At 34.4% G+C, this 22130-nt stretch overlaps 3 protein-coding genes across 4 annotated transcripts; 1 reads left to right on the plus strand and 2 right to left on the minus strand.

Annotated features, from left to right (window-relative positions):
* Nucleotides 1–1096: 1096 nt before the first annotated feature.
* Nucleotides 1097–12538, plus strand: LOC107031973 (26S proteasome non-ATPase regulatory subunit 2 homolog A-like). The gene is made up of 25 exons (XM_015233504.2): nt 1097–1314; nt 2278–2378; nt 4383–4500; nt 4578–4637; nt 4742–4809; nt 5076–5118; nt 5844–5912; nt 6086–6124; nt 6202–6284; nt 7229–7343; nt 7491–7565; nt 8171–8329; nt 8862–8969; nt 9092–9196; nt 9279–9419; nt 9510–9614; nt 9771–9992; nt 10175–10294; nt 10367–10582; nt 10768–10827; nt 10919–11032; nt 11129–11214; nt 11809–11917; nt 11996–12174; nt 12268–12538. The coding sequence occupies exons 1-25, from the start codon at nt 1177–1179 to the stop codon at nt 12341–12343; spliced, it is 2709 nt and encodes a 902-aa protein (XP_015088990.1). The 5' UTR covers nt 1097–1176; the 3' UTR covers nt 12344–12538.
* A 102-nt stretch (nt 12539–12640) lies between these two features.
* On the minus strand, nt 12641–15296 carry LOC107031975 (uncharacterized protein At4g28440-like). Of its 2 annotated transcripts, XM_015233506.2 has the most exons (3): nt 15167–15296; nt 14659–14953; nt 12641–13003 (listed from the first exon to the last, which is right to left on the minus strand). In XM_015233506.2, the coding sequence occupies exons 2-3, from the start codon at nt 14933–14935 to the stop codon at nt 12816–12818; spliced, it is 465 nt and encodes a 154-aa protein (XP_015088992.1). In that variant the 5' UTR covers nt 14936–14953; nt 15167–15296; the 3' UTR covers nt 12641–12815. The 2 variants fall into 2 exon arrangements, with proteins under 2 accessions (XP_015088992.1, XP_027768145.1); XM_027912344.1 differs by lacking the exon at nt 15167–15296 and having other exon boundaries at nt 14659–15020.
* A 582-nt stretch (nt 15297–15878) lies between these two features.
* Nucleotides 15879–20348, minus strand: LOC107032620 (tyrosine aminotransferase-like). The gene is made up of 7 exons (XM_015234216.2): nt 20047–20348; nt 18198–18537; nt 17870–18088; nt 17549–17608; nt 17205–17360; nt 17025–17118; nt 15879–16166 (listed from the first exon to the last, which is right to left on the minus strand). Exons 1-7 carry the CDS (start codon nt 20310–20312, stop codon nt 16042–16044), a joined length of 1260 nt encoding a protein of 419 aa, XP_015089702.2. The 5' UTR covers nt 20313–20348; the 3' UTR covers nt 15879–16041.
* Between the last annotated feature and the right edge of the window lie 1782 nt (nt 20349–22130).

Raw genomic sequence — 22130 nt, forward strand, 5'->3', positions numbered from 1 at the left:
TTGTTATAACAAAAAATTCTTTACAACTTCAACGTTAGGTAAAAAGCTATTAATAAATAATTAAATATCTTTGAGTGATTCCAAAATTTGTCTTTTTTTTTTAACTTGATTAATGTGTACATTATATAAATAATTATCCAAATATAACTTTCTATGATCTTATAAGTTCAAAATTTTCCTTACTCAATTGATATATACAAGTTAATAAGAGAATCCCCATAGAATAAACATACACTAATAAAGAAGTTTCTCTTAATATATTTTTTTCAGAAAATGCACGAGTATCCCCTCAACCTATATTTGAAATTCTAGAGATACATTTATATTATACTAAGGTCCTATTACTATCCTGAACTTATTTTATAATTAATTTTCTATCTCTTTTTGGCCTACGTGGCATTAGCTTGAAAAAAAAGTCAATCAACGTTGGATCCACAAGATAGTGCCACGTGGGCCAAAAAGGGGTAGAAAATTATTAATAAAATAAGTTCAGGGGTAATAGTACCTTAATATAGTATAAGTGTGTCTCTGAGATTTCAGACATACACTGAGGGATACTTGTGCATTATCCCTATTTTTTTCGAAATCTTTCCTCCATCAAAATTCATTACTTCATATATATTTATTTATTAAATGCGATATGTTTGTTCTTGTATGATCAATGAAATGTTACATTAAAATAAAAATTACTTTATATGCATGGGGGCGAAGCTACTTTGTACGAAGAGGTTCATCTGAATTTTTTTTGACGAAAAATTACATTCTTTATACATAATTAAAATAATTTTATATGTATATATAGTAGATGTAGAACCCTCTTCAGCTACTTCATGTGTCTATTTCTTTAAATTTTTAAACCTCGAAAATCAAAACTCCGCCACTATATATGCATGCAAAGATATAGAAAAAATTTCCATCAGACGTTAAATAATTAGTAACCGTCTAAAAAATTTCATACTTAAAACTTGAATTCGATCGATGAAAGGATATTTTTATTAGTAAAAAGAAAAAACAATTGCGTGGGGAAAAAGAAAAGCTTTATTTTTCAAAATATATAAGGGGTTAAATAGTATGGAGTTTGTTGTTTGTTGCTCATTTTTACTTTGAATAGCTAATCATCTCTGTAGAGAAAATTCAGTTTTCTTCTCGATTTTTTCCGATAGGGTTTTTAGCAGAATGTCGAAAACGCCGAATCCGAACAGTACCGGTTCTAGTGGTAATGCCGACGCCGGAAAACCCGCCGGAGAAGAGGCGACAGTGAAAGTTCCCTCCAAGGATTCAAAGAAGAAAAATGACAAGAAATGCGAACATCTAGTAAGTATCAATGAGTATTATCCGATAATTGTTACAATTTTGAAAGGTTATCACTCGTTGAGTTATTGCAAGAAGGAAATGGGAAAAAGGATTAGTACTTGATGTTTTATTTTGCATACTATTTGATAGTTTAATTATACAAATTTGTGAGTTTAGAATGTTTGTAGTTAGTTTTAGCCGTATTAGTTTATGAAAAGTGAAGGAACAGTACATGCAGACCTTATACTTTTTCTATAGAGATAGAGAGGTTGTTTCTGATAGTTGCTCTGCTTGAAATGAAGCACTTCCAAGAAGTTTAGAAAAAGGAAATACATAAATAAGGGAAGTACTGAAGTAGAAGCAGTAGTTATTGCAAGAAGAGAAAAGGAATGGGGAAAATAGTATTAGTACTTGATGTCTTTTTTGGATACTATTTAATAGTCGAGCAACATTGTTTTGATGGTTTAATGAGCTGTATTAGTTTTCAATAAGTTAAGTAACAATGCAATAACAACATACCCAGTGTAATCCCACCAAGTGGGGTATAAGGAGGGTGGAATGTTAACAGACCTCACCCCAAACTCGTAGATATAGAGAGTCTGTTTCCAAAAGACCCACGGCTTAAATTAAAGCATTTTCAGGCAGTTTGGAAAAGGACATACGTAAATGAGGTTAGTAACAACAACAAAATAATGTGAAATGGAGAGCAGTACACAACATACAATGGAATGAACAATAACGAAAAAATAATAATGCGATAACCAAAGCGCAAAAAGACACGGATGATAGCCGAAATTGAAGAACAGGGGAGTAATATTTCTTATTTTTAGATAGGCATTTTAGTTTAATAGAACCAGGGAGAAGTAAAATTAGTTGAAACAAAACCCAATACTTCAATTAGCCGACTCTTTGCAGCACTTTTTCCTTATGTATCTATTATTTTATCTATATACTTATTTATTGTGTTTATGATATTGTGTTCAGTCTGAAGAAGATTTGGCTCTGAAGCAGCAGCTGGAACAGTGTGTGGAAAGAATTCAGGATGCAGATCCTGGACTTCAGAAGGTTGCCCTGGAGAGCATGAGGTTTTTCTCTCTTTTCATAATTCTTTAAATTTCATTTAGTATACTTGAATGCAGAGTTGACAGTGACCCAAATTTTTGTTTGCTTATACTGGACTGATGAAATGTAGTTAAGTATTTATTGGCTCAAAAGGTGTTTATGAAGCTTTTCTGTAGAGTGTAACCTCAGGGTTATTGTGCACTTCATTTGTGTTAAGAATTTCTGAAGATATTTAATTATATTTGAAGAAACTCTTGGGACAGTTATCATTTTTCATGAATGCGTGAACTGACTGTTAAGACTTCCATTTAATCCTTTAGCACACTTACTTTGCAAGAGTGTTAATAGCAGGTGGAAGAGGGTACACTCTATGATTAGGACAGACGTGTAATCAGTACACAATCATATTGATGAGAGCTTTATTTACAAGAGTGGTAGTACTTAGTAGCATATGGAAGGGTCCCTTGTTCTTTTTGTTTATGATCATAGGAGATGTGCCAAGTACACCTATGATTAGAACAGTGTTTTGGACGGCTAAAGGCGACAAGGGCCTGCCTTGCCATGAGGCTAGGCGAGCTCGCCGCTTGCCTTTTTTAATTAAGGCGCCAATTAATACCAAAAATTTTAAGTTTTAATTGCATATATAAATATCCAAAATCTTAATAGCAATAACATATATCAGCAAATATTTCAATTCAGAAACTAAAAGTAGATACTAAAAGTTTAGAACTTGAATGCTCAATAATTTATAAGACAATTGACAAGCAATACTAAATTAAGTGGGGAAGAAATAATTATACAAAGATTTTTTTTTCTTTTTTAAAATATAGGAAAAAAAGTGAAAACAGAGGACTCAGGTCACTACTACATTACCACTGGAAAACAGAGCAGTGACATAGTCCCCACTCACTACTGAAAAACAGAGTAGAGAAGAAGAAGAGAAGAACTGAAGCAGAAGAAAAAAGGAGGTCTCGTCTTGTACCTGGCAGCAGTCGTGATTCACGAAGAAGCTCCACTCTCGATCTAGAAGGGGTCGCGACTGAGGAGAAGAGGAGCGCAGGTCGCGAAGGTGAAAGTTTGCAAAAATACCCAAAAAAACCCTACTATGGCTTTTAATTATTAAATCAGAGCTTAAAAAAAAAGTGAAGCCAGTTGCCTCTCCTCGTCATCGCCTTTTCGTGGCCATAGCTCGCCATTTTCTAATTGCCTCGCCTTGCTGCAGATAGGCTATATTGCCTCGCATTGCCTTGTCGCCAAAGGCGAAAGGCAAGCACCTTTCACAACACTGGATTAGAACTTGCGTATCATTAGTACATTATCATAAATGCAAGAGTTGCACATCCAAAGGTGTGGCTTAGCGGTTAATTAAGTGGGTGAAAACCTTGGAGACCAGGGTACAATTTTAAGCAGAGAATCAAAAACTAGGCAATTTCTTTCCATTTACCTATTCCTTGGACCTCTGCGGGTGGAAAAAAGACATATTTTTTTCAAAAGAAGTACGTATAAAACATTGTTGAATTAGAACTTGACAGTCCGTACAAAACATTTGATGGACTAGAACCTGCAGCCAATGACCAAATAAATATTTGAAATATTGAGGGTTTTAAAATCAGGATACGAGACTCACTTATCACCTATGCATATTTGGTTGTGGCATTTTGGAAAATACTGTTTCTTTTCCTTCTATTACACAGTTTGAGTTGAGCTGGAGATACAAGAAGATATTTGACTTTTCTAAATATAGTAAACATATTTTTAAAATACAAAAAACAATGTTGAGTCGATCTATATACTAAAAAAAAAAGTCAATGCATAGTTGATGTATCATATCACTATATATTAATAAAAAAAAGTGTGGTACATCAACAATAGAATGTCCATTTGTTGAGTTGTGTTGAAGGTAAATGTTATAAGAAGAATGACATGAAGCTTATAAATAAAAAAAGAAGAATAACATGACATAAAGAGTTTCAACTGCCAGAAGTTGTTGAAGTTGTTGACAATTATAGAGTTTTTCTCTTTTGCAGGCAGGAAATACGTACTGCAACAATCTCCATGACGGTTACAAAACCACTGAAGTTCTTGCGTCCCCATTATGGAACACTAAAGGGATTTTATGAGAAAATGCCAGATTCTGATTTGAAGGCATTGACTTCTGTCCTGCACTTCTCTATCCTGATATCTGAATAAACTTTTACATATTTTAACTTCACTGAATGCAGACACTTCTGGCAGATATTCTCTCTGTTCTGGCTTTCACAATGTCTGCTGAAGGAGAAAGGGTATGTTCTATATATTCTGTTGATATGCTATTAACTCTTTGATGTGAGCTAAAGTATCTTTATTAGCTGTAATAGAGATTCTTAATTTTCCTTGGTTCTTACAGGAGAGCTTGAAGTATAGAGTGTTGGGATCTCAAGGTGACATTGGTTCCTGGGGACATGAATATGTAAGGTAAGACTTTTTTTTTCTACTCCATTTATCCTGAAATATTTAGTTGTACCAATGCTGTTGCAGACTGTAAAAGTCAAAAAAAGTTTGATGGTAGTTGGTTGCAATGATAAGATGTTAGTTGTTCTCCATATTACTTGATGTGTATGCAAGTGTGTCTCGTCATTTCTGATTTCTTCCATATCCATTTTCGCCTGTAATCTGTGAAAAAAATATCAGTTTCCCTCTGCATTTGGATGTTGCTGTTTATTGATGACTGTTTGTGACAGGAACTTGGCTAGAGAAGTTGGACAAGAGTATGTAAGGCTGGAGGTCGGTGTTCCTTACTCCCGAGGTTCTTGTAAAGTGTGCACAGAATGTAGCTGTCAACAGTTCATACAGCACAGAATGTAGCTATCAACAGTTCTGCATATGTATCTATTCCAATTTAATTTATACAACACATTTTCCATTTTGGGATGTTATTTGTACAACTTTCACCACTTTCAAGACTTTGAATTCATTAAATTATTCATATATTAACTTTAATGCGATTTTGTTCCCTTTGCGACTAGTATTTTAGCTTTCCATCTTCACTAAAATGTTTTACGAGTCAAATTAACAATCTTGACTCCATGCCCAATCAATCACGATCACATAAAATGAAATGTATGTTTATTCTCATTACTGTATCTAGTGTTTTTACTAATCCGTGTTTTCATTACAGCAAATGTTTACATATAGAATTCCTTTAAGATAGATTTTTCTTCAACACTGTGCAACAGCAACATAACCTAGTGTAATCCCACAAGTGGGGTTCGGGGAGGGTAGACTGTACGCAAACCTTACCGCCTACCTCGTAAAGATAGAGATGTTATTTCCGATAGGCCCTCAGGCCGTTTCTTCAACATTGTGCCTTGGCCTAGAATCCAGTGTTTTCTTGGAATTTGGATAAGAGAAAAGAGTTCCTGCCTTGAGATATATTTCTATGATTCTGACATAACTCAGTTTCATTAGCTTGCTTATATTTATGCTCTTTTTATATGTATTATTTTCAGAGTGAACAGGAGCGCCCACTTTACGATCTTATGGTGCCCGTGCAACAAATTGTTTCTTTCTACTTTAAGGTATCAATAATCACATACGATTTTGTGTTATCAATTGTAACAAGTTGCAAGATAGAGCATAGGAGGTTGGCTACCATATGTCGTGCTCCTGGGAAGATACATAAATCTCTATGTATTTATCTACCCTTTACTTCTGCCAGAATGTTCAATTGATACCTTATTTTGCGATGTAGCATAATGCCGAACCTGATGCTGTGGATCTTCTAATCGAGGTACTCTTTCTTTCTTGATACTATGCATCATTTGGTAGCATGTGTATTAGTAAGACTCTTCGTTGCATAAATTCCAGGTTGAAGACCTTGATCTCTTGTTGGAGCATGTGGATAGCAGCAATTGTAAAAGGACATGCTCTTATCTCACGAGTTTGGCAAAGTAAGTAGGCTCTGAGCATGTTTGTGGGTATCCATTGTTGAATGTCTGAATCCCTTCTATTTTTCTGATTGGGATGAGTTCTAGAAGAACCTTTGTATGCCAATCTATACGTTTCTCTCTTCCTTTATAACTCTCCTTATCTGTATTTCTTGTCTAACCAGAATCTTAGATGTTGAATTCAGCTTATGTGTTAGGACTTACTGTTTTATCACAAATGCTGATATTTGCTTCTCAAGCGGTGTTGTTTATCACTAAGTTAATAAAAATCCCAGAAAGGGTATATACTCCTTTGAGCATCTTGAACATGCATATACGTGATCTCATCTTCTGTTACATTGTTGAAGGTAGTTGATTGTAGATTTATGCTTGAAAAATTAAGGAATTCTCACACGAGCTTTCTTGGTTTTCTATGTTAAGATATATTTTTTCTTGTTTACCTTTGGTGATGAGTTGTTTTCTCAAAATGGTCAATTCATATTAAAGCATCTACAGAGATTCCAAAAACAATGCAATTGAAAGCGAGTTAATCTCAGGGGCCAGAGCATGGTGTCTAATAATTATAATTGGTTTGGTTCTGTTTGAATTGAAGTATAACCTCTGATATACTGAGATACCCTTCCTAGTACCCTCTGGAAGACAATATTTAGAGAACAGATAGCATTGTGGATTTGAAAATTTCAATTAATACTGTGTGCTGTCTGATTGATGGTCTTATGCCGTTTGCCACTCTTGCTTGAGAAATTGATAGCTCCTTTTCCTCTCTAAGGCCAATTTGTTGCTGTCTACCATGTTGTAGACGGTATACGCTTACCACCATGTTGTACCTTTTTGAATGCAGGAATGATACTTTCTTTAATGTTTTTCTGTATGTACCAATCTTCTTCCATCTGATTTCTCTGCCTACAGCCTCTGCTTCACATCTCATGTCTTTTTCTGTCTTACAGATACCTTCCTAGCTTTGATGAAATAGTGGTACTTGATTATGCATGTGCCATGTACATAAAGTTTAAGGAGTATCCTCTCGCACTTGTGACTGCATTAGCCATGGACAGTATGGAGGTATGCACTGCTTACTGTTACTAGCTAATTCTTTTGGATTCTTCAAATAGACTCTGAAGTACGTATGCCAGAGACTAGTGGATCTTAAGATTGTAAATTCTGAAATCTGAGTACTTGTAATTTTTTTGATTTTCATCACTCTTGCAGAATATAAAGAGTGTTTTTACATCATGTGATGATAATCTACAGAAGGCGCAGTTCTGTTGCATCCTTGCTCGTCATGTAAGTTCTCCATTCTGTGCTATTTATATTAGTCAGTTCCAGCATGTAGAAGAATCCTAATTTTCTTTCTGTTTCTTCTCTCTGGGTCGAAGAATACCTCTAGTTCAGATTCTTGATCTCTGAGGTGTTTTAACAATGCCTTTTCACTACTCTATTATTACTGGTGAAATGTCCACTAAGTACTTATCAGAGAATGACACATTGAACTGTAAGTGGATTTTCTTTTTATTTTAAAAAATGAATTGCATTGTATGTTTTTATTATTCGTGCAAGCTCAGAGTATATAGATGACCCAGTTTTTATAGTAGACATCCTAGGATCCTTGTAAAATGAGATAGGATTCAGTGTTCATCTATTGTTTTTACTCTTCTGGATGTAGATTAATGATGTAATTTTAACTTCCAGCACTGTGTTGATTTATATACAGTCTGGTACCTTGTCAAAAAAGAAAAGTAGAGCTATTGCTAAATTATTTATTTTGTTCCCTGTAATATCGATTTTGCCATATTTTCCCTGCTGGGTGTATGGCTCTTTTCAGGTCTTTTCAAGATAATGTTTTGTTAATTTTAGATCAAAGTTGCTAAATTTGCGATTTTGAATCACAGGGTCAAACATTTTATCTTGATGAAGAGTTGTGTGCGAGTAATGAAGATCGAGAAGTATTGCAGGAAATTGTTAACAATGTGAAATTAAGTGAAGGGTATCTTGCACTTGCTTGTGATATTGAGGTCATGGAACCCAAAACTCCTGATGACATATACAAGGTTTACACTTGTACACAACACCTCTCCTAATCATGCTGGATTTGCATATACTGTTGCATCTGTTCGATATTTCCCTATTTGAAGTGATTGGCTTGACATTGTCCTGGAGGTATATGTTACAGTCCCTGTTTATCTGCTTTTGTTCTGCAACAGAAGTATCTCATGTTATTATTGCATTGTTTTGCTAGCATCCAGTTCCGGTTATTAATTGTTGATGGATCTGCTCATTTCTTTAAATAGTCCTTCTACCTTGATTCATCCCCCCCACCCCCACCCCCACCCCACGCACAACCTTTTTCATGGTCAAAATAAATTTGGGAGTAGCTTATGTCAGTTCCTTTTGCACCTTGGTTGGACTTGGCCATTTGAAGAAAGATAAAGAACACATGCTCGAACAATAGATCTGTTTTGGATACTCTTGTCATTGCTAAAAACATTTCATCTGCAGAAATTTACCTGTGTTTCTTAGTCGTTATCACAAAGAAAGCTTTGTGTAATTGAAACTAAATCAGATCTTATTTCGATTTGTCAGCTACATTTGCTTGATGGCCAAGCTAGTGCAGAGCAAAGTGTCGATTCAGCGACACAAAATTTGGCTGCTACATTTGTCAATGCATTTGTCAATGCTGGTTTTGGGCAGGTAAAATGATTCAAATTGTATTTTTCATACACAGGTGTGCACATATAGATATATGTCAGTATTTTGTATAGCTTGTTATGTATCAGTATCCATGAACAACTCTTGGTACTTCTCTGCTGCAGGATAAGTTGATGACAGTACCATCAGAGGCCACAAGTGGTGGTTCCTCTACAAGCTGGCTTTTCAAAAATAAAGAACATAGGAAGGCTAGTGCTGCAGCAAGTTTGGTATATGGTTCTTTTAACTCTTTCGACTCTCCTTGTTGAGTGCCTATATCTGCAGCTACTGATTGTTCTTTCACGAATTTAGGGAATGATCCTGCTTTGGGATGTCGATTCTGGGTTTGCACAACTTGACAAATATCTCCATAGTACTGACACCCATGTAGTTGCTGGGGCACTATTGGGAGTTGGGATTGTAAACTGTGGTATCAAGAATGATCTTGATCCAGTGAGATTCTTTATCTAATGTTTATCCGATGTCTACCAATTCTCTCCATAGATCTTCATATCCTGATATTTCACTCCTTTCTCTGTGCAGGCATTGGCACTTCTTTCTGATTATGTTCGCAAAGATGATCCTTCAATCAGAATAGGTGCTATAATGGGTCTGGGTCTTTCTTATGCAGGTGCTCGGAATGAAGAGGTAATGTTCCTATTTCTTTTTTTGGCTTTGGTTAGACAGGAATAGAACTTTCTGCCCTGTCGTTAAGTTCATCCTTGGTTTACAAAGTTTTACCTTTTCTTTGAGACTCTATAATGGATATGTACAATGTTACATTGAGTGCTTGCTGTTTTTCAGATCAGTAGCATATTGATTCACATACTTGAAGATGATAAGGTGTCCCTTGATGTAATTGCATTCACTGCAATATCATTGGGCTTGGTGTACGTGGGTTCATGTCGCCGTAACATTGCCGAGGAACTCATATATGCATTGACGGACCGAAGTGAGGCAGAATTGGGAGAGCCCCTTGCTCGTCTTTTGCCACTGGCTCTTGGTCTTTTATACCTTGGGAAACAGGTAACTGAAGAAGTTACATGCCTCAGTTTCTAAGAGGCTGAAGAATATCTGAATTAACTGCACTTCTTGTAGCATGTGCAGATTATCATTTATATCAATATGGCGATATGAATATCTGTTCAACATTGTTGGATTGCATAACTTCTTATTTTGATTTGGTATCCCTCTGTCATGTCATATAGGACGAGGTTGAGGGTATAGCTGACCTTTTGAAGACTACTACTCTCCATAAGAAGATCAGAAAGCATTGCCTTATGATCCTCCATTCTTGTGCCTATGCTGGGTCAGGCAATGTACTCAAGGTGCTAGAAGTTTCCCGCCTTCCACTTCTAAGTGATTCATAATTGCAATTGCTGACTGTTATTCTTCTCTAGGTCCAACACTTTCTTGGTCAATGTGGTCGACATCTTGTAAAAGGTGAAAGCTTTCAGGGACCAGCTGTCCTTGGTATTGCGATGGTTGCAATGTCTGACGAGTTGGGGATTGAGATGACAATACGCTCACTAGAACATCTTTTGCAGTATGGGGATCAAAATATCAGAAGAGCAGTTCCATTGGCTCTTGGCCTCCTCTGTATATCAAATCCACAGGTAATGATATCTTGAAATATCTATACACCAGATTTCTTTTTCCATTTAAATTTCTTTCCTCACTTCTTTTCTGTGTTAATGTTCTGGTTTTACTTCTTCTATTGACAAGTTGTGGGATGCCTGTTTCTCTTTACTTCTGCTTAACTCTTGGTAACATATTTTTTTCCCGGTTCTGGCTTGGACAGGTTAATGTCATGGACACTCTGAGAAGGCTTAGTCGTGATAGAGACATTGAAGTAGCAATGGTAAAGAAAGTAGACATGGTATTTTGGATGAGTGTAGTTATTTGTGCTGCTATTGGATTGTTATATCTGAAAACTTCTCTAAATTATACAGGCTGCTACCATTTCCTTGGGATTGATAGGTGCAGGAACCAACAATGCTCGGATAGCTGGCATGCTGCGTTACCTGTCCAATTGCCATCGCAGATATTCCAGCCTTCTTTTCTGTGTAAGAAAAAAAACCAGTTATTCTCTTGTGACAAGTCCATATCCTTGTGTTTACTCACCCACTTACTCTAATCATTGGCATCTGCTACTTCTGTAGGTGCGGATTGCCCAAGGTCTTGTCCATTTAGGGAAGGGCTTGATAACTCTCTCACCATATCATTCTGAACGATTTTTGTTATCTCCGTAAGTTCTTCTATAGAAAAGTATTCTTCTCCAAACCATTATGCAAGTCCATTAGATGCTTATTTTACTAAACATACAATTTGAGTTGAAATATTTTGTGTCTTCCCTAGTTAAAAAATTTGATTTTTGAATGAGGTTAGTTGTTTTGTAAGTGAACATGCGTAGATAAATAGAGAAGTGCCACTAAAGATCTGTTATATTTTGTTTCTTTAGATTTGTTATCTTAAACAACTAAGTCCCAGTCCTGAACAAACTGGGATCAGCTGAATGAATCCTCACGCTATTCCATTACAGCTCAACTCATGTCAGCATTGACATCAAATAAAAATAAAAGTTATAATACTTTAATATATATAAATAAGTTTCTTTTAAATATATATTTAATAGTAATAATAATTGATAGAAGTCCTGTAACAAGATATCACCTATCTGGATTTTAGGTGTACATTGTCCCCTTCTAACACATTGTTATCTTAAACCTAAAATGAAAATTGACATGTGTAATATTAAAGCCGATGCTTCATGAGCTACCCGTGTTTTTGTGTAACTTTGAACCCTCAATGTGTTTGGGTCTTAAATTTTGAACTGTTCCAGGACTGCACTAGCTGGACTGATAATTATGGTCCACATGTGTCTTGATATGAGGTCCACTATCTTGGGGAAATACCACTATCTGCTTTATTTTCTGACACTGGCGATGCAGGTTTGCTGTTTCTTTTGCCTTCTTTTGGTTGGCTGTGGTTTTAGCACAAGTTCTGTTTAGTCGTTCATGTGTTTGCAGCCAAGGATGCTTATGACTGTGGATGAGAAGTTAAAACCTTTGTCAGTGCCTGTTCGAGTTGGGCAAGCTGTTGATCTTTTAGGTCAGGCTGGTCGACCAATGACGATTACTGGTTCTCAGACACACTTGACCCCAGTTCTCCTTGGTGCTGGGGAACGAGCCGAGCTTGCAACAGAAAAGTATTCTACTTGTTTGGGTTTGGGTTTTGTGTTGTATGAATGATAAGTGCATGTTTTGTCTACTGAAATTAATATTGTTGTTAAAATGCACAGGTACATTCCACTCTCGCCCATGCTTGAAGGCTTTGTCATATTGAAGGAGAATCCAGAGTACAGAGATGATAACTAGTCATGTACAAATGAGTTGTAACTAGAAGACGTTGATGAGGTCAGAGATTTAATTTTGTCTATAACTAACCTTGTAAGTGTAACACTGACCAAAACTTACTATAGCTAATGCAACAAATGTTGTCCACTTGTATATCATTGCTAACAGCTACTCATCACTGAGATTGAAATGGAAATCTTATGTCTTTGATTCTTCTATAACATCGCCTTTAAATAGTGTACACAAAGTATCATTTGCATCGTTCTCTATTTACTAAAAAAGAACCAAATTTGAAAATTTATGCAACAACAAAACCCACAGAATAAACAATGGCAGACATTTCCATGGTATGGGAACATATTATAAGGGCTGAAATGCTGTCATTCTGGCACATAAAATTCCATATAAAATTTCAAGGAATGCAATAATTAACAAATAAAACAAGAATTGGACTCGACAACTTAAAAACTACCGAGCTATTAATTAGTTCCCTCTACTCATCAACATTCACCAACTCATACTCAACTAAAGAAAGGTTGTTTTGATCGTTAACAGCAATATCAGCAGATTCAGTAACTTCAACGCGGCCCCATTTGTCTACTGCAAGCCGCATGGAACCCTTGAACATGTCAATCTTTGCGTTCCTCAGAATCACAGTCGCACCTGGCTTCATTAAATCAACTGCATGTACGAGGAGAGGAGTGTAAGTATTCCAACACAATACGTTCAATAAAATCACCCTTTCCTTTGATTGGATTGTCAATTCTCATCTTTTGTGTCTTACGGTACAGAATCACAATACAACTATCTCAAAGAGCATATTTATCCAAAACACAACGCTAACGGCATCCCCCTTTCTCTGATTGCATATCACTAACCATTATCCGAACTTCTCCACACAAAAACACAATTACAAGTGTCCTAAGGAATTTGCCAGCCGAAAACAAACCACATATTTTTATACTGGTAATGTGTTATATCACAAATCACAAACCAGACACTAAGATGGCACCAGGAAGATTACAAGCAATGAATGCCTCCCCACACAAAAAAACAAAAATAAAGGGTTCCATCTCTAAAGCTTCCTATTCCTGTAACGCGTCGATGAATCTAACATGCCAATAACAAGTCTATGAAATCTAAAATGCCAATGATAAGTCAATGAAATCACCAAAGGTGTGACCTATTGGTCACTGAAGTGGGTTGAGAACCATGAGAGCTAAAGTTCAACTTCCGACGAAAGAAAAAACATTAGGTGATTTTTTCCATCTTTCCAAACCTTGGAGGACAAAGTTACTCATGTTTGTGGTCAGTGTGGAGGTAGCAAGTACCCCTGAAACGTGTCGAGGTGTGCATAAGTTGCCCAGACACCACGTTTATAAAAGATAAAATCTAACATGAAAACAAATCAAATAGTTCGCCAGCAACCAGAATATATAAAGCCAATAATCAAACCTCAACGTCTCCACGAAAATCATAAAAATACAACAAGTTGGAATATACAATGAGGTTATAATATAGTCAATGTCTAGGTCATCATTGGTATAATTTCCAACTTTATAATTTCCTAACAAGATGAGATGATCAAGTTATTCCAAAACACAATGAGGTTAAACATTTATCGGCAGCATGTGATACTAGCAGTTACACAAAGAACAATAAAACCCTGAATTCCAATAAGTAAGCAAAGCCACCAAAACTCGTAATAAAATTACAGAGCAAAGACTACTTGTGATCTATCTTTAGCATAACATAAAGGAAAAAAAAGTAACACTCACGCTTCAAAAACATTTAATACGGCCACTCTATCAAACATGAAAATTCAAACGAAACATTCATATTTCTTTAAGTTCTTCAATTCTTCAATGCTACATCAGCACGAACATCTGATTTTACGAGTTTCCTTTACTTTTTCCATTTCAGCTAAGCAAATGTATCTTCCATCATTCTCATCACAAGCTTTATAAGTCACAATTACATAACTCCATTCCGTCCCAATTTACGGCTCGTAGTGTAAAAATGAAGGAAAACTTCAGCCCCCCTTTCCATCACAATAATAGCAATAATTCAGCAAAAATTTCTAGATTATTCAGAGTTAGCTGTACAAATCCTCTATAATTTTCGCCCTATTTGAGCATGTTCGATTCTAATACACAACAATCTATCTCTAAACTGGATCATCAAAAGAATAAAAAATCAAAAATTGAATCAATATAAAACGGGAAACACAAAAGAATTAATCTTTTTCCCCTTTCATTTCCTCAATAACAAGAAAAAACACTAAAATTTTGAAGGCTAAAGCAAAATTGCAGAAATGCAAATGTATAAATAAATACCCTGTTCGTTGCGAGCAGTGAAGAGGATGGACCCTGTCTCATCACCGATGAGGCACTCGGAGATCCGTGGTGGAGCACGAGAATTTAATGACGCCGATACTCTGCCACCACGGCCGCCGCCGCCGGTGGCCTTGACAGTGTTCGATTCAACAACTTTAACCGTCAAGTTATGACCATGTGTTCCAGGTTTTAGGCTTTCCACTTTGACAAACACCGGCTTCTTCTTCTCGGAAGTTGTCGCCGTACTGGTTGCCGCCGGTGTAGCCGTCGTAGCCATCAGAAATGTGTTAAAACCCTAAACAAAATTCCAAATGAAAATCGAAGAGAGTAAAAAGAAGAGTGAATAAAAAAACAAACTAATTAGGGTTTTGAAAGTGTCCTTTTTTATTTTATTTTTTCTATTTGAAAATTAAATAACATAAATGAATAAATAGTTCTAAAAAATTAGATAAGAAATTAATAGAAATGGTAAAAACATAAATAAAAAATTATTAAGAATGTTTAATACCTTTATAGGAATAACAATAAAATGAGGCGGAACGAGTAAAATTTTAAAAAAGAATGTTCAACAATGTAGGACGGAATGAAATTTGCTCCTCTCTCTCTATATATAGATATAGATATATATGTTCAATTTTAGTTATAAAAACTTCGATAATAAACATATAATAAAATTAAAATAATATAGATAATTATGTATAACATATTCAAAGTATCTTATCTTAAAAATAGAAAAAAATATTTAAATATAGATACATAAATCAAACAATGTAATAGGGTGGAAATATGATTTAAGCATTTATGTGACTTTGTAGGCTAATCCAGTGTATCATTTTCCATGGATGGTTGTAATAGGGTGGTACTTATGGTAATAATTATTTATCTTTTAATAAATGTTTTACGTTTATGTTTTGAAAATATAAAATCGTTTTTAATAGGAAATGTTTTACATTCTAGATTTGAATTAGAATAGTTCGATAAATATCAGATTAGGTAAAGTAATTAATCACAGGAAAGGTAACATACATTTCCTCTGTTAACTATCTGATATATTCTATTTTAGTCGATTTAAAAATAGACGTTTCTTTCCTTATATACAATTCTTCAATTTCAACTTTTCTCATGATATATTTAAATTTCAAGAATCAAAAGTCTCTTTTATTTTTTTAAAGTCCGTAGTAAGTCAAAATAGAACAAACAAATTAAAACGAAGGAAGTAATAAATTGGACATAGGGTCATGTGTAGATTAATGTTACAAAATTTGAAGTTTATAAATTCAAAGCTACGAATATTAATGATTAAATCCATAAAACTTAATTAAATCATGAATTGATCTTTACTTGTACAAATATTAGGCTAACAGTATGATATTACTCAAAGTTTTATAAACCTTTGACTTTTGAATGCCTCAAGTAGAAAGCTTTTATCCTATCAAGTCCTTCTTCAAGAATGGCTGGCTCCATGGCAAAAGTTAACCTCAACCAATTCTTTAGTCCCACAATCTTTCCTGTAAAATTTACAAACATTTCAGTAAAACTCGAAAAGGAAAATCGATCAATTTTAATGGGGGCAGAGAGATGATGGATGTGAAATAAATCAAACCATAACCGAAAACCTTAACACAACGAATGAAATAAACCAAGACCTAAGGCCTGTAGTGTCAAAGGCTCATTTAAGACGCGCTCAAGTACTGAAGCTCAGGGGGGGCGTTCGGTGTAGGCAAGATAAGGTGTGCACCTCATTGACTATAAGTCCTATTGCTGAATCACAAAGTACAAAACAATGGATATAATAGGCAAAGGAATATAAAGAAAGCATTATGGTGTTTACTGGAAACAACTTCTCTACCTATGAAGTAGGGGTAAGGTCCTGAGTACGCTCTACCCTCCCCAGACTCACTTTGCGTGTGAGTTTGACACTTTGACTACACTGGATATATATTGTTGTTGTAAACAAATCATGATGAATAAAGTTGCTACTTCTTTTCTTGCATTACATATGTATATTTACTTTTTCTGAGTTGCGCCTTTTTATACTAAAGCCCACTGACCTGTAGCGTTTTTTAAAGCTTTTCGCCTTTGACAACACTCCCTATGACAAGTATTTGGCTGGACAAGAAAAAAGTAACAGAGCTTTTTTAATCTTCTTGACATTATATAATTCAAGAGTGAGCATAAATATCAACCAGGTTCAAGCCTTGGGTATGGAATTGCCTTTGTAATGGAGTGCTTTACCGCAATGAGGGACTTTCCCATGCCAGTTTGAATTTACTAGGTCAAATGCGGATACTAGACACCAGGTGAGAAATTTAAAAAAGAAGAAGAGTGGTTTAGATTCATTCTTGAGAAACCATGAGATGTTTTACCTGGCAGAATGAGAACTGATTCTTCATGAGCTAACTTAGTGCAGAAATCCATATCATCATTTATGTCTTCCAGCAATGACAGGTTCAATTTAATCTACAAGGCATCAAAAGTTTAAGATATTGAAGATCTTCAGCATTAGATTTAGAGGACCAAAATCGAAGTGTTTGTTAAGTCCTCACCATCATGGACATAGCTCCTTCTGGTTTGTACGGGCAGATAAAGCAAGGTATCTCCTGAACTTTGGAATAAAATGCATCGACCGCTTCCTTCAGTACATTGTTGATGTGTGAAAAAAATTCCTTGGTCGTTTTCTCGAGGATGTGAGGTACTGCTCCCTGTACATTGTCAAACACGCCCAATCAGAACTTCTTTACCGCATAATGAGATGTGATCATTCCCTTTAGAGGATCTAAACCAGTAAGCATAAGCAAAAGCTACAGCTTCTTTCCCATAGTTTGTTGTCATATAGACTTAATTATGTGTATGACCGATTTGATCATAGGAAAATGACGTACATCAATACCTGAACAATAGTTGCAGGATTAGCACTGTATTCAAGATAATTTTGAAGGCATTCAGCAATCTGAAAAGCAAAAAAAACAGAAGATTCAATCACATGAAGGAATTGACATGCTCGAGATGCTCAGGCTTAATCTGCAGGCAAATGTTCTTTTAACTTCATTAGATATCTCTACAGGTGATTACACAACTTTATCGGTTTGAAGCGTTGCATAGATCTATATATTTCCCAATTGGCGAACTGCAGTAATTTAGCATTTTGTTCTTCTCAATTCTAACAGGGCAAAGAAAAGAAATAAAGAGAAGAAAATGATATGATACAAACCCCGGACTTCTTAAGGACACCACTAGGATCAATCGTTGCTATCCAACCAAGCCGCCAACCAGGAACAACCCATCTTTTTGATATTGACCCGAGGGTTAAAATTGGAGTTATTGATCCAAATACTCCCATTGATACAAAAGGCTTGCTACCAAAACATAGGTGGCTATAGACTTCATCTGCAATCACAAGGATTCCTAGCTTTTTTGCTGTCTCCGCAATCTCCATTGTGAAAATAAACAATGGACAAAATTAGGCCAATGAGATTTGTTGTATGAACTATGAGATTTAAGAGAGTGACAGTAGTCATCAATATCGAGGTCAATCCTACCTCTTGCAAGTGTTCAGACGTAAAAACATTTCCACAAGGATTTCCAGGATTAATGATGACTATGGCAATGGTGTGATCATCAACGAGCGCTTCTACGCTTTCAAGATCAACCTTCCAGCCCTTTTCTGGGAGAAGGTCAAAATGGCGGACCTCAAGATTACTACACGCAGCACGAGCATCATAAAATGGATATCCTGGTTTAGGGAACAATATGTTGGCACCGGGGCGAGCAAGGACTGACATGACAACTTCAATCGCTTGATTAGCACCAGGTGTGAGGAAAACATCATCCGGTGATACATGGTGAGGAAGATCATGAGAGAGATATTCCGCGATCGACCTATTACAGCAGATGAAAAAATGGGCATCTATCTATCAGAATATGTCTTTGGCATCAACAAATAGCTTTGTTTCTTAACATTAGAAAGAAACTTTTTTTTTGAGAAGGCATTAGAAAGAAACTTGATGAGACCTAATCATCCGCATTCATGATGATTAGGCCAAAATAAATGACAAGAAGTCTACAATAAGACTACGAGAAAAATTATACTCAAGCTTACTTCTCCTTCAGTCTTTAGAAGAAACTGCTTCCTTAGACTTATAATGTGATTATCGTTATAACTCGTAATAAACATGAATATTATGTAAAAGGGAAACGTGTTTGAGGTAATTTGAGCTTAAAAATGTATACTTTATGCAGAGATTGCAAGTAAAAACTCATTTGATAGCGCGAAAGTCTCCATCAAGATAATGAAGAAACAATGTTCAAAACGACTAAAACCAGATAGGCAACCAGAAGAGACATATGGGAAAGGAATAAAAAAATTAAAGAATCAACTAGCAACAAAATTGCAATGTGATAAATCACTCTTCAAAAAAATAGATAAGCTTGTCTATCCGACAACAACAATATACCTAGCGTAATCCCACGAGTAGGGTTTGGGAGGTAGAGTAATTGTTTCCGATAAACCTTCTGCTCAAGAAAAAACATAGTAACAAAAGAATACTTGAAAAATATAAAATAACACAAGTGAAGAAACCACGACAAAGAAACTAAAGATAGCATAACAAAGCATTCAATCAACAGTATCTACAACAAAATAATTCTATAATCGAGGTACAAGAAATACCAAATAGTAATAGAAATCGACGTATAAAGAAACTACAATAATAATGCTACAACTACTGGTATAAGCTTATATATCCACACAAGAAAAATTTCTACACCAACCACCAAAAATATCAACAACCCATTATCCTACAAGTGCAAGTTTACCTACTTGCCCAATAAAGACAAATTTTAAATGCAGTAATATCAATCAGATAAATACCAAAAAAGGAACAAGCTTTTACATCCACTCAAAAGAATATCTCCTCACCACCCATCAAAATACCCATCAGTTGGAGTATCGAGAGGATAGAATATACACACCTTACCCCTCCCTACCTTCGTGGTGATGGAGACGTTGTTTTCAATAGACGTTCGGCCTAACACACATTACCCAAAAAAATGCTAGAAAGCAAAATAACGATACTAAAGTGGCAAGATTAACACATCCAATAAAGCAACAAGTAACAATAGAAAACAACAACATACATATTAGTAGCCTCACAAAAGGGGTGCATCACGAGGATAAAGTATACGCAAACCTTACATAGGTTAAACCATCAACTCACACAAAAAAAAAGGTCCAAAAGCAATCAAATATTAATAAACTACAAATTTTGAACTTCAATGTGATAAAATCAGAAAGAAAAAACAAAAAAGAAACAAGCTTTTTAAATCCATGCAAGATCAAAAATTGAAAACTTTACAGTAACAAATTAAATAACCCCCAAAAAGCTTTACCTCCTTGCTGGATAAATTCCAGCAGCAGGAGCATAACCATTGAACTTGGCAGATCTAACAGCATCAAAAATGGCATCTTCTGCTGCCGGAGAAGTTCGAAAACAGGGGATTGAAGATGGGTCACCTCGACCCAGATGAATCATTACTCTTTCATCGTCTTCTTTGAGATTTTCCATTATTGTTTCAAGTACTGATCGAATTGATAACAAAGATTTCTCCTTCGGATCGCCATTGTTGAAACCCCATTTGCTCAATTTGTTCTCCATTTTTTTTTTCTTCAAATTATTTCTAATTATTTGATGGGCATGCACATATATACAAATGAAAAAATAGTATTATTTCACGTGACTATGAATGCGTAGTGATTGGTTAGGTTTGATTTTAAAATTTATTAATATGACTTTTTGTTTATTAATTTTAAAGATGTTATAGAGCAATTAAGATATATTATTATCAATTTGGTTATGGATTTAACTGATAAGATTTGACACAAAAAAATATTGAAAATTTAAATGAATCATGAACATGAGTTTACAAGTTACCACTTTTACGTGGCAGAATAACCAAGTGTTTAAGACAACTAAAAATAAAAGTAGAAAATCTAACTCTAAGTTAAAGATTTTATATACAAAATGGTATATATATAATTATTTAATCTACTATGTGATTGTCGGTTACCCTGTTAAGAAAAAATATCAACCATTAAGAAGCGATAATCCGATAAAAAAATCTGTTATCAAAACAACTAAATTAATAACCCAATACTAATAAATAAATTACTTTTTTCAATTCGGATTATCAATTTTGAACAACCCCACTATGAAGTGACGGAATCAGTATTTTTACTAGTAATTTCTATTAGGATAATGCCTTTCACACGTGGCTCCAGATTCCAATTCACTTTTTTTTACTTATATTATCATCTTATTAAAAAAGTTAATTAAATTAAATTGAGTTTGATCAAATTAATATTTAAAATTAAAAATTTTAAAATTTATATTATTGTATTATAGTTGATAAGAAAGTATGAGCACATAAATTTTGAACTATATCTATATTTACGTCCTTTTATGGTATGTATGCATTTATTTGAACTTCTTAATTCACCTTTCGAAAATTACTTTCCTTACCATACTTGTTTTACATTTATATTCCTAAGCAATTGTGAAATTTTGAGTTTTTTTAATTAAAAGGAAAACAAAGATTCGTTACAAACATAAAAACCTTTGAGTTTAATAATTGATTTAAATCGTGAAGAACTACGAGTAAAGAATTTATTTATTTTTTAAAAAAGAAACAAACTATTTTAAATGGATTTTAGAAAAGTAAATAAATTAAAACTAGCTCGTATACATTAAAAACTAGCTCTAATATATAACATGTAATTCGAATACATTAAATATTAACTCAGATATATTAAAAAATAAGATATTTTGGAAATTTTTTAAAGTAATAGGTGATAATAGAAATAAGTGAAACAAAATGTACTGTATTTCTAAATGAATTTATTATTTCTTAATACGCTTAACAAGTCAATAATAGACAAACTATTATAGTACACATGGAGTATAATTTTTTATATGTATAACTACCACCCAAATAAACTGATAATTAATTTTTGTCTGATGGTATAATGACAATTAAATTGGCATTTTATACCTAGATTAGCAAGATTCCTTGACTAATAATCACGTTGTTAAAAATTGGGTTTCCTTTGTTCAAAGCCAAAAAAAAAAACATAATTAATCTAATTGAAATCCAAGAAAATGTTAATTCAAATTTTAGTATTTGTAGATCCTTTTAATGAGATAATTACTTAAAAGTACAAGTAATTAGTTGATTTGTTAATTTAAGGTGTGTTCTTCGATGAAGGTGGCGGTAGTAATTAATTGACTTATTTGTTTTGCTTAATCAGAATAAAATAAATGGTCCCTGCTTAGTAAATATTTTTAATAGTAAAACTAAATGTAATAAAAAAATTAAATATTTTTAATCGTAAAAAGATATTATCGCTTGAAAAGTTAAAGTGTTTAATAGATATTTTTTTTATTTTTTATTAAAATTAGACTAAATTTAAATTTATG

The sequence above is a fragment of the Solanum pennellii genome, chromosome 10 (assembly GCF_001406875.1).
Source record: "Solanum pennellii chromosome 10, SPENNV200".
In the NCBI taxonomy this organism is placed as follows: Eukaryota; Viridiplantae; Streptophyta; class Magnoliopsida; order Solanales; family Solanaceae; genus Solanum; species Solanum pennellii.